Source organism: Anarrhichthys ocellatus, unplaced genomic scaffold (genome assembly GCF_004355925.1).
Source record: "Anarrhichthys ocellatus isolate YVR2014 unplaced genomic scaffold, GSC_Weel_1.0 scaffold248, whole genome shotgun sequence".
Lineage (NCBI taxonomy): Eukaryota > Metazoa > Chordata > Actinopteri > Perciformes > Anarhichadidae > Anarrhichthys > Anarrhichthys ocellatus.
This window is the reverse complement of record NW_022280278.1, coordinates 52,059-64,124: the sequence shown is the minus strand read 5'-3', so window position 1 is coordinate 64,124 and position 12,066 is coordinate 52,059. Positions and strand designations below refer to the sequence as shown.

The 12,066-nt window shown below is 41.3% G+C and overlaps 2 protein-coding genes across 3 annotated transcripts in view; both read right to left on the bottom strand.

Annotated features, from left to right (window-relative positions):
- Positions 1 to 1,859: 1,859 nt before the first annotated feature.
- Positions 1,860 to 6,035, bottom strand: mrgbp (MRG/MORF4L binding protein). 2 transcript variants are annotated; one of them, XM_031879345.1, is made up of 5 exons: positions 5,779 to 6,035; positions 3,638 to 3,759; positions 3,449 to 3,542; positions 3,192 to 3,266; positions 1,860 to 2,996 (listed from the first exon to the last, which is right to left on the bottom strand). In XM_031879345.1, the coding sequence occupies exons 1-5, from the start codon at positions 5,918 to 5,920 to the stop codon at positions 2,758 to 2,760; spliced, it is 672 nt and encodes a 223-aa protein (XP_031735205.1). In that variant the 5' UTR covers positions 5,921 to 6,035; the 3' UTR covers positions 1,860 to 2,757. The 2 variants fall into 2 exon arrangements, with proteins under 2 accessions (XP_031735205.1, XP_031735206.1); XM_031879346.1 differs by having other exon boundaries at positions 3,449 to 3,530.
- Positions 6,036 to 6,361: 326 nt separating this feature from the next.
- Positions 6,362 to 12,066, bottom strand: part of hm13 (histocompatibility (minor) 13) — a 28,448-nt gene continuing 22,743 nt past the window's right edge. Inside the window, exon 8 of the mRNA XM_031879344.1 lies at positions 6,362 to 9,343. Within this exon, the coding sequence (XP_031735204.1) occupies positions 9,205 to 9,343 (139 nt within the window). The 3' untranslated portion in view covers positions 6,362 to 9,204. The remainder of the gene's footprint in view (positions 9,344 to 12,066) is intronic.

Here is a 12,066-nt window from a genome sequence, read left to right as displayed (position 1 = left end):
ACATATACATATATATATACACATATACATATACATATACACATATACATATACATATATATATACACACACACATATACATATATATATACACACACACATATACATATATATATACACACACATAATAAAAATGTAACTAACATAATTTAGAATACAAAAAAAATCAAACTCAACATGGAGCACAAAAAATATAAATAATATCTATGAAATATTTAAGTTAATTAACAACCCTTTGCTTTGCATTCTAAAATAACTCTTTGTCTGTAAAGTCACTAATGCTGTAGTGAAGTACTTATATAAGTATAAAGTAGCACAGAAATTGAAGCAAAGTACAAGTACATCAAAACTGTACTGGAGTAAATGTACTTAGTTACTTTCCAGGTTTTGTCCGTTGAGGAACGAGAGGAGACGAAACTGATCCGAGTTCATCTTTAATGACACAAACAGCCTCAAACATCAATAAATTAACAATGAAAAACCAAAAAGAAACGTTATATTTTGGCGGTCTGAAGATGAAACCGATCACTTCCTGTTTGAGACTCCGCAGTCATGTGACTGTCGGCATCAGACTGCACGAAATAAGGAGAAAAGAAACACAAAAATACTCAAAAAAACGTACAAAATCCATTTAGGAGAAATAAAACAATGCGACTTATTGCCTTAAGTTGAACAGTCGAACAATAAAAAGACAAAAATCTCAAACAGTCTCTTTAAAACCTGTCGAATAAAACAATAATAAAAGCAGAAGGACCTTCAACACAAAGATCAAATGTCAGCCATCAATAAAACATCGAGTTTCATGATTTCTTCTACAGCTCAGGTGGGAGGAGTCAACTCGTCTGCACGCAGCCACAGAGACCAAAGTACCAGGATGTAGACCAGCTCAGCGGGGGTTTGATAAACGTCCTCGAGTGATGTCACTCGAGTCGCCCGCTTCCCTCACAGAGACGGTTACAGACGATGACGTCGCCCTCTAGTGGTCGTGGTAGTTTGGATGGAATTGAGGCGGGACTTTCACCCTGGAGACCACTGTTGGTGTCTCCTGTACTTTTTTTTTGTTTTGTTACTTACGTACTTAGTGCTAAAGTTACCAAAAAACCCAAACATGGATCTTTTTGTTTCAACTCACAAACCCCAAGTTTCACTTTCACGACCTGGTGGGCGGAGTTTAAACCCGTCAGAAGCGTCGGAATAAAGGTGATAACCTCCAACAACGAGCATCCAATCGGCCGATCACATCGGAGACGGGTGCTTGATTCAGCAGTCGGTTAAACACGACAAGTTTACAGGAAAAGTAAAGAAATCCAGACGAGTTAAAGAGAAGTGAGACCTGCTGCTCATCTCCAGGCTACACTAACCGCTAACTAGCAGAGGTGTAACGGACCGACGCAACGTTAACCGTCACAGTGTAAATAAAGTTTCACTGACTCAGTAGAACATGTGTTTCTAGTCTCTGATCATGTTTCATTGTAAACAACCAATCAGTGTTTAAACCAACAGGAGGAGAGCTAGTAACGTTAGCAGCACCGCTAACGGCTAACCAACAGGAGGAGAGCTAGTAACGTTAGCAGCACCGCTAACGGCTAACCAACAGGAGGAGAGCTAGTAACGTTAGCAGCACCGCTAACGGATAACCAACAGGAGGAGAGCTAGTAACGTTAGCAGCACCGCTAACGGCTAATCAACGGAGGTTCACTTCAGTTACGTTATGATGCCTTCAGGCTCTGCTCAGTGAACATGAGTACTGGCTGAAGGTACATTATAACGTTATCATGATGTGTTCACATGTCATCTGTAAAATGTAGTTTTGGTGATAAACTTGAATAAATCCAGTAGTTTGAATGAGATGTTTATGAATATAAAATAGATATTAGAGATGAATTATGATGTTTAACTTCCTAACACGAGCTCTAAGAACATTATTATACATCAGTAAAGATAATAATGAGATTTATTTATCAATATAAATACAATCTTTTATTTCCTAATCATTTGAATTGTGTTTTTATGAAGAAAAAAACTATGAAAGTAAACAAGTAACAAAGTAAAGTATAACATTTAGTATTTTTGATGGTTTACAGACGTCAGAGCGTTGAAATGATTTTTGGGACGATGGCAAGAAGATAAACAGGCTGGATCCTAGTAGACCAGCTGCTCTAATAAACATCAAAGGGATCTGTATCTGTCAATATGGATCATTAATATTCAATAACTAGTATCAGTGGGAAAAAAATCAGGGATCTAGAAGTTATATTTACTCCTTTTTGTATTTTGTGGTGAGATTTATGATCCGTCGCATCTCTAAGAACACAAAACCTCTGCGTGAATTGTCGGTGGTCGAGTTGCATTGTGGGTAATGTAGGCGCCTGGTTTTGACTTGGGTAGAAGAAGAAGAATGAGTGGAATAAAAAGAATAATAAATAAAGAGGATCTCTGTGGTTCTGATCCTCTTTGTTAGAGACACGTACAGAACACGAGAGATCTGAGTCTCACAGAGTCAAACTAAAATAACACAATGAAAAGACGCTGCAAGCTCATCCACCACCTCCTCCTCCTCTTCATCCTCCTGTTCCTCCGGCCTGTTTCGCAGCGCGGCCATCAGGCGGTCACGTGACACGCAGCTCGCAGGTTTGACTCCAGTGACAGCAAATTCTTCTTCTTCTTCATATTTTTCTGTCACTCTCACTGCAGCAGTCTCTCTCTCTCTCTGTCTCTGTCTCTCTCTCCGTCTGTCTCTCTCTGTCTGTCCACCTCTCAGGTGCGTCTCCTCTTGGCTCCCCCCGGACTCGCCGGGTTGGAGGACGACAGCAGCTTCTCGGCTGCTCGACTCCTCTTCCTCTTCTCGGCCTCCTTACCACCTCCTCCACCTGCTCCTCCTCCTCCTCCTCCTCCTGCAGTTCCTCCTTCACTCCCTCCTTTCTCCTTGTCCCGCTCTCTCTCCTTGTCCCGACTGCTGCTCGTTCGCTCCGACATCTTCACCGACGAGTTGCTGCCTGGAGACGAGAGGGACAGACAGGAAGTGGCATCAACACCAAACATTTTAAGTATTAAAACGTATAAAACATTTTCATGTCTCCAACCAAACCTCTTGTTGTGTTCTGTGATGTTTGACAGGAAGTTACATGATAAGAAACAGTATGACCTGAAACAAACAAACTCATGAGGAAACAAGTAAATACTAGTTGCACCTTCTTCATGTGTAGCTGGAGGTTCTCTCTCCATCCTGAACTCTTCTTTGGTCTCCTCCTCTGAGCCCAGCTTCCCTGAACAAACAGAGAAATGGTTTTTAGAGAAGTAGAGTCATTTTCTCATAGACTTCTATACAACCAGAGGAGTCGCCCCCTGGTGGACACTAGAGAGAATGCAGCTTTAACACATGAAGCTTTGATTTCACTGGAGGTTGTCTCCTAGTTTGTCTCCTCACAGTTCACTTCACACCTCTCACCTTCTTTCACCTCCTGGATGATGTCATCAGGCAAAGAGAAGCTCTTCTCTGTGTTTGGAAACGGCAGGATCTCTGACTCGTGCTGCATCTCACACTCACACACACACACACACACACACACACACACAGAGATGATGAGCTCGGTCAGCTGATGCTCAGACATATATGTGTGTGTGTGTGTGTCCTCACCAGGGCCTGCATGTCGTACATGGTCCCCAGATGATCCCAGATGACGGAGGACGAAACCTGCCGGCCGATGTTCTGACTGAACTTGTCTCTGATGCAGATCATGTGGAAGTGACGGTTCACTCCTGGAGAGAGAGAGAGAGAGAGAGAGGGGGGAGAGAGAGAGGGAGAGAGGGGGGAGACGGGGAGAGGGAGAGAGAGAGGCAGTTACACTCACTGGGTCCAGACTACACACAGTGTGATAAACGTTTCTGATGGAACATGTGTTCAATGACAGTCGGAAAGATGCAAATCTGACAATAATGACGTATTTTACAGCTTCTGACTGATGAACGGTGTAGTTTTGACGATTGTTTAAACCTTTTCCAACTCCACCCTATTCTGGAGCAAAACCGCCTAAAATGACACACCCAAATTAAAATGGCTGTAGCTTCTGAACCACTGACTATATGCAGCAATGAGGTCTTTCTAGAAAGAAAACCCCCAAAGGTTCCTTGTGGAAGTGTCAGAAAACCTGTAGGTCATACAGATCAGGCCTTTGTAGGCCTTTGGAGTCAGTAAAAATTGAAGATTTTTGTCCGCCGAAAATAAAAAGTGTCTTTCAGTATAAATAACTGCCTGTGGCTGTATCTGTACAGGTAAAGGACAGTATAGGGCTGTAACTACACTATCAGTGAACAACTGCCTCAAATTTGAATAAGATTGGACAAAGGATGACCATTCTACAGTGTTTCTTCCATGAAGAAACCATGGACACATGGTAACCAAATGATATTCGGACACACTAAAGGTGTTTCTCCCTTTATATTTTGATATTATATTATTTTATTTTTAGCCTTTGCAAATTGCAAAAACTAAATATATAGGGTCGAAGACGTGGTGTGTGAGTAGCGGACTTGCTGTGCGTAATGGCTGCGACCGAGCGCACGATCGAGTATGCCGGTAGCTCATTTACGTAAAGGTTATACGTTGGTTTACGGCTTACGTAAGAAACAGTCAAGGTTTGTACTTTAAGTACGAGCGTTTTCTGAAGCCACTAGTTCCATGGTAAGATCCGCTAGCACATTGTCGGGTCTGTAATGTGTCTTTTTCCGTCGAAATGCTGCAAGATCCGACTTGCAGCGGTTATGGTGACTTTAGACAGTGTGTGTTTGGGCTCCGTTTGTGACAAAATCCATAAGAAATGAAAGAAAATAGATGTTTTCTTTGCAAAGATGAGGATTTGGGGCATGCTGGGATACCAAACACGGCCATGTTTTGTGACGTATTTTGCGGAAGCAAGCCGTACGAACAGAAGGGGAGGGGATCGAGGACTCCGGCGTCCTCGCGGGGTGCAGGAGGTTACAGAAAACATGCTTTTTTTATTCCACCGGCGGGTTCTGGGTTCTACATTTTATTCCTCGTGTTCTCATTATAAATGTCTCCTCTAATAAAGAGTTCACTTTAACCAGATTGTGTAGAAACACTAAGTTGTGAAACTATGAAGACCGATTCATCTGAGACCAACAGTCATGTGACAACAAGGAGGAGACACTCTGACTATAGATAGATAGTCTCCACTTGAAACATGTGGGATATTTAGATTCCAGTGTTGTTTTCTTGTAAAATAAATTATCAAAGAAATTCAACGTGTGTATTTTTTATAATAGCTGTTATTCTGCACTAAATGTGTTTGTTAGTGACAAAAATAGAATATATTAATAATGCAACACTTTGAAAGGACCCACTCTGCACTATGAGTACTTTTACTTTAATACTTTCAGTAAATACTTCTAAACTTTTACTCAAGAACACATTTTGAAAAGCAGGACTTTTATAGTAATGGAGGTATTTGTACTTTTACTTGAGTAAAGGATCACAGTACTTTTGGATATCTTCGGTTGTATAAGTAACGTTAGCTATAATCTTAATGTATACGAATACGATCTGTTGTTGTGGTTTGTAATCAGTTCAAACTAAATGACGTCACATTAAACATCTACAACTACCACAAATACTAAAATATATATTTTTCTGGACCCCCTTTAAGAGTTAAAGAAGAGTCCGCGACCCTCAGTTTGAGAAACTTAACTGTGGGTCAAAACGGCCGTTATTAACGGCTCCTTGAAGCTAACAGGCTAACGAACGTTAGCTTCCTTTCTTACCGACGGGTTTGTGTCCGATCATCGCGTGAAACAGACAGACCTCCACCTCGTGGCTCCAGACCACCGAGTCCTCTCCGGGACCCAGGCCGGAGTCCGGAGGCTTCTCGTCGGGTTGATTCAGCGTCACGTCTGCTTCTCCCATTTTGAACTAAAAGAGCTAAAGACACATACACAGGCAGGAAGAAGCTAACAGCGCTAGCAGCCAGCTAGTAACCGCTGTGGACACAAGAGTCTCTCTCCACTTTAGTTCCGCCTCCACCGGCAGCCGGAAGTACGAGAGACCACATCCGGGTAGTCGTGTTTTTAATTTTCCGAATAAATGTCTTCACTATGGAAGACCATTTCCGCAGCAAAAATAAATAAATAGTTCCGTTTTTTTAAACAAAAAACAAATGTCAAAAGGTCAACGCGTAATTTTGCATCTAAATAAACAAATGACTAAATTAGCAAAACATTACTTCAGAATAAGTTTGTCTTATCTTGAGCGCAGAAATATGTCAGAAAAATTACTTTTACCCCTAAAACTACAAAATAATGAAGTAAATAAACTAATTGTTGAAAAAAAGGATAATGCAAGCTGGAATTATGTTATACTTTTAATCTGTTTTCAGAACAAAAGCCTAATGTCAAAAGGTCAACACACTTACATCTAAATAAACAAATAATGAATAAATAAGTAAGCAATGCATCATGCATTACACCATCACACTTGGCTGATTGAGCCATTGCATTTTCCTTAAACTACATATTTTACACTACATATGTCCGAGTCCAGAGACTTGAACGTGTTTGTTTTGCAGAAGGTATAGTGAGGAATGTGAAAGTGTTTGAATGTAAACTTTGTACTAACTTCCTATTTTGCATTCGTCTTCAATTTAAATTAGAATTTTGAGCTGTTAGATAAAATAAAATATATTTCAAAGATGTATCAAGAATGTTCTTTTCTAAATATTGGACACTTTCTTTTTTTATCTTAAGAAAACCATATCATATCGACCACAGCGTATTTGAATTTATTCAGTATAGAGGTTAAATACCATAATTAGATATTCAGTTGCATATATTAAAACTATTATAGCTATTGTATGATGTGTCATACATGTTAATCGTGGAGTTCCTCAGGGATCTGTTCTAGCTCCCCTGTTGTTCTCTAAACACTTTACTTTAAATCTCGGTTATACTGAAGAAAAACATCGAAACAGTCTCAAAGTAAGAAGATTAAGAAGAGCTATTTAAAACATTTGAGTTCTGCTGGTGATGGAAACACTGGATTCAAGCATCAAAGAACCAGACTCACTCAGAGTTATGCTTCTCGATACGGTGATCAAAACACCAAAAAGGTTTATTGCAAATAAAATAGATAGCCGGAGCCGTAACAACGACCTGCACAAAGTCAACCAGAGAGAGAAAGACAAAGAAAAACGTTTCAGGTATATTTAAAACGATGAGGGGCTACTGACCGTCACTGAGCTGAATATGAGCGTGAAACTTCTATTTCTGCTTATGTTTTACATCAAAATACAAAACGGTGCATCTCTTAACAAAGCAACATCAAGAACAACGAGAACGAGAGGCTGAACACGACCAGTCGGAGGGTTTTCTCTTCCTCAGCATCCCAGAAGTTAAAGAGATTTTATGAAAACACACCAAACCTTTGTGAATAATGCACGGTGTCCTAAAGAGACTTTAAATTAAAATTACTTCCTCAAATGCCATTAAAAAAACCAGTCAAACGAATATAAAGTTATCTAAAATGTGATAGTCTTTACTTTGAAGAGAGTTACATTTTATATTTAAAATCCAAGAAGACTTTTCTCTCAAATTTACAACTTTTGCAATCTAAATTTGAACTTTTATTTTGAAATTCTGAAACTAAAACCCTTTGTGTCTACTGTGCATTATGGGAAATTTATTTTCCAGAAGCTTTTGTAACTTGAGCTGTATGCGGGACATCTCGTCTTCAGCTGCTTCATTTTTGATTATGTTGTATTTTACGCCTCGTTTGAGTCACATGTTACAGAAGTGCTGTGAAACTGCTGAAGTAGTCCATGAACATCAGATAAATGACTTCTAGCTATAACTGTTGACATTTGTGTTACGTATTCTGACTTGGATCGTTGATGCGTCGCCTACAGGTGTGCAGGAGGATAAGTCCAAGTGACAGAAATCAGCTTCAGGTGAATTTATTGAGCTTCACATTTGTTTCAGTCCAGAAATGTTTTTCATGACAAAAAGGGTTTTAGGTAATTTATCAAATCCACCTCTGATTTCATGGCTTTCTAAGCTAATAATAATAAAAAAAATTACAATTAAATCAAAACTGGGAATGCTTTTTGGAAGAAAAAAAACAAAGCTCCCTCATTCTCACAGCCTATTGGATGAGAGGGGCCACGGGGCCCCGCCCCCTCGCAGCCTCTCCACCAATAAGATCTGAGAATGAGGACTGGAAGATGATCAGTGCAGGAGGTTCAGTCCTGCCTCCTCCTCCCTTTACTCCTCACAGGCCAGAACGTTATACAACCAGTCCATCAGGGATCCGTCCTCTCAAAGTTCTGGCCTTCAACAAGAAACAACGTAAAACAACGTAAAACAAGACTGAAAACACTGACGTGAGAAAGCAGAAGGCAGAATGAGCAGCGTCAAAATAAAAGCAGGAAGTAAGGAAAGCGTGCGGTACAAGCTCAGATTCACTGGACAGGATTTATAGGAAGGACGACGTGGCTCGTTTGGAGGCTTTAAAACACAAAGCGTGTTTCACTCGGAGGTCTTTTCTAATTGTTTAAACCAACACGCTCCTTCAAACAGTGCAAGCCTGAAACAGTGCGTTCAGACCAAACGCAAAGCTAACAAACTAGCACACCTGCGTTTCCCTTAAAGAGTCGCCCCCTGATGGACAGTAGAGAGAATGCAGCTTTAACACATGGAGCTTTGGATCTACACAAGAAGAAGAAGAAGCAGCCATCGGACCATACGGTCAATTTGGAAACTGTTGATTGAACTCAACGACAGCCGCCACGAACATTAGCGCCACAGAAAAGTGGGATTTGAAGAACGCAAGTGTAAAACTCGTCTCTGAGTTTGGTCTGAACACACTAACGGTTTCTGGTCCATCGGAGCCGACGAGCTGCAAACACACGAGGATGAGGTTCATGATGCTTCCAGGTGCTCATTCAGATTAAACACATTTAGTTAAACTTCATGAAACGTAGAACCAAGACAACACTCGGTGGGATGAAGGTTCCTGTGAGAGCAGGTGAGAGAAGAATCATCCGCTCTGTTGTCACCAAAAACAACCTGATCAGGACCTTCCTTCAGAGACAAACAACGTTAGCTACGCCCCCCTCACTGGTGGGAGGGGCTTCAGGGAGACGACTTGGTGGCAGCAGGCTGGATGAGAAGTGTTGGGGGGGGGGGGGGGCGGTGGGGCTATTGGTCCTTCTTCTCTGTCTCCGAGTCCTCTTTAACCTCCGAGTCTGTGTCTTCAGAAGGAGTCTCCTCATACCTGAGAGGAGGAAGAGAAAGAAGAGGAAGAAACAAAATCATCATCAGAACAGGTGTCTTCATTATCAATCAGCAGAACTTTATTCACTTCTTCATTATTTTCATTCATTAAAACAAACCATAAAATAATACAAACTATAAAATCTGCTTTATTTATATATTAGAAACGCATTTATTAATAATTCATATTTTAGTGTTGAAGCTCAAATTTTTGATTCCGGCATTTAGCCGTGAACACAAACTCAACACTGTTTAAAAATAAAAGCCCTGCGGCGCTCCAGTGGATTCATCTCAGAACAAGGAAGCTTTTATTGTGAAACATTTAAATGAATCTTATCTGATCCATGAGAATTCTCTCCGTAGTTTAAAAATGTTCTTTATTTACAAAACTAGAAATCTAAAATTAAATATTTTAATTATTATTTTATTTAATATAAATATATAATCATAATATATAGATATATATATACATTTAAAATGTCACTTTTGCAGAATGAAAATGAAATACATTGTAATTATTTCTAATGAATGTATTGAGATGATTTTCATCAGGCTGATTACCTGGCCAGGGGAGACAGGAGGGTGTGTGTGTGTGTGTGTGTGTGTGTGTGTGTGTGTGTGTGGGGGGGGGGGGGGGGGGGGGGGGGGGGGGCCTCTCCGTGGGGGTGGGCCATAAACGTCTGTGACGGGGGGAGGAGCTTGTTGCCATGGAGAAGGCGTCCATGGAGCTAGCCAGGCTGGCGGGCGAGCCGCTGACGGTTGGGAAGGAAGTGAGCCGAGGAGAGACGGGGAGGAGCTCCTCTGATGACTCATAGCTGACCGGGGGGGGGGGGGGCACGACAGAGAACAGAAGAAGAAGAAAGGTGATGAAAATGAAAGAAAAAAAGGAGGGGGGGAGAAAGAGAGAGAAAGAGAGAGAGAATGTTTAAGTTTGAATCTTAAAGTTTAGAGCTGCTAAAGACATCTCATGCTAAAATATGAGAGATAAGAGGACAGAGGAGAGGACAGAGGAGGGGACAGAGGAGAGGACAAACGAGAAGACAGATGACGAGACGACAGAGGAGAGGACGAGAGGACAAAGGACGAGACAGAGGAGAGGACAGGACAAAGGAGAGGACAGAGAAGCGGACGAGAGGACAGAGGACAAGAAGACAGAGGACGAGAAGACAGAGGACGAGAAGACAGAGAGGAAGAGAGGACAAAGGAGAGGACAGAGGAGAGGACAGGGGACAAAGGAGAGGACAGAGGAGAGGACAGGGGACAAAGAAGAGGACAGAGAACAAGAGAAGAGGACGAGAGAAGAGGACAAATGAGAGTACATCAGGACAAAGGAGAGGACATGACAAAGGAGAGGATGAGAGGACAGATGAGGAGCGAAGAGGACAAGAGGACAAAGGCGAGGATGAGAGGACAGAGGCGAGGACAGAGGACAAAAGACAAGAGAGGAGCGAATGAGACGGACAGAGACAGAAGAGAGCAGGTGGTGACGGAGCTGAGGAGGAGAGATTATGGCAAGAAAAAGGAGGAAGAGAGCCGAGGAGGAGAGGATGGAGAAAAGAGGATGATGATGATGAAGAGACGAGTCTGACAGTCTGAACATTACAAGCTCACAGAAATGTGATGCAACGTTTCCACTTCTCATAATCCCAAAAACTCACATTTTTGACAGATGAACAGATGGATTGTTTCTGTAAATCAGTTTTGGGTTTTTGGTTCGTGAGGATTTTAGTCTGACGAAGGAGACGAAAACATTTCTTGCCGCCATCTTTTATTTTCTCTCTTTATTTTCTTGTGTTCTGTATTTTTGATAATTGATGTCGTCCGAAACGTTCCTCTTCCAGTTTTATAATCACATTTCACTGAAATGACAGAAGCGGTCGGTCCAGTTTCTGTTCTCAGATGTTTATTCTGCCGTCCAATCACAGAGCAGAAAGGATCAAACCATGTGATCACTAAACCGACCAATCAGCTGTGAGACGTTGACACAGACGTGGACCATTAAACGTGGGTCACCACACATCACAACATCGGGAATAACTTATCAATTCTATTCAGTACTTCAAATGGATTTTTAATATTTACATTATGTTTACATTTTTAGACATTTGAGAAAATGCTGACTCACTCACTTGAAGTATTAATGATTCAGTGTGGCTTTGTAGCACAAAGGCAGTAAAACTGCCTGTGCCAAAGCACACTGTATATAATGCATCAGGATTAATAATAATCTTTATCCAAAAGTTTGGCGCGCTTCTCCTCACACAGCGTTGCCAACAGCAGCGTGAAAAATACATCAAAACGTGCGGCCTGATCGGGAATAGTGTGCCATCTATTTTTCGGAGAGATTCGCCAAAGCGGTATCCCCGAAAATTCCCAGAAACTGAGCAAAATTTCTCCATTCACTTGAATGGGGTTTCATCGTGAAGAGAGCTAAAAAAAACACTTAACTTTGGGCCCATATTGACTGGCCGTGCATTAACGTAGAAACATGATTCAAAGTTTAAAACGTAGACAAAACACTGCACTTTATTGAGCCAAAGGGACATTTTGATAGCTAGCAGTTTTCATGAAGTCACAGATTAAAGTTTCAGGAACATTTTGGGTCAGTTTCAGATTTTATAACGGGTGTGTATTGCACGGCTCGTTAAGAGCTAGAGTGAGAGCATAACTGTCAGAGTGGAGCGGAGCAGGAAAATATTCTGTGATTTTTCCAAACACTCTTTATACACCATTTTGGCCGAAAAGCTTGGAAATGTTGTGCTGGTCGCAGTAAAGTGTCTGTGGAAT

What these genes read in the sequence shown, in the direction of transcription:
- mrgbp (XM_031879345.1), bottom strand. Translation starts at nt 5,920, where the DNA reads ATGGGAGAAGCAGACGTGACGCTGAATCAACCCGACGAGAAGCCTCCG. An exon ending in TGTACGACATGCAGGCCCTG is followed by an intron (nt 3,543 to 3,637) that starts GTGAGGACACAC and finishes TGTGTGTGTGAG; the next exon opens with TGTGAGATGCAGCACGAGTC. An exon ending in CATCCAGGAGGTGAAAGAAG is followed by an intron (nt 3,267 to 3,448) that starts GTGAGAGGTGTG and finishes CTGTTTGTTCAG; the next exon opens with GGAAGCTGGGCTCAGAGGAG.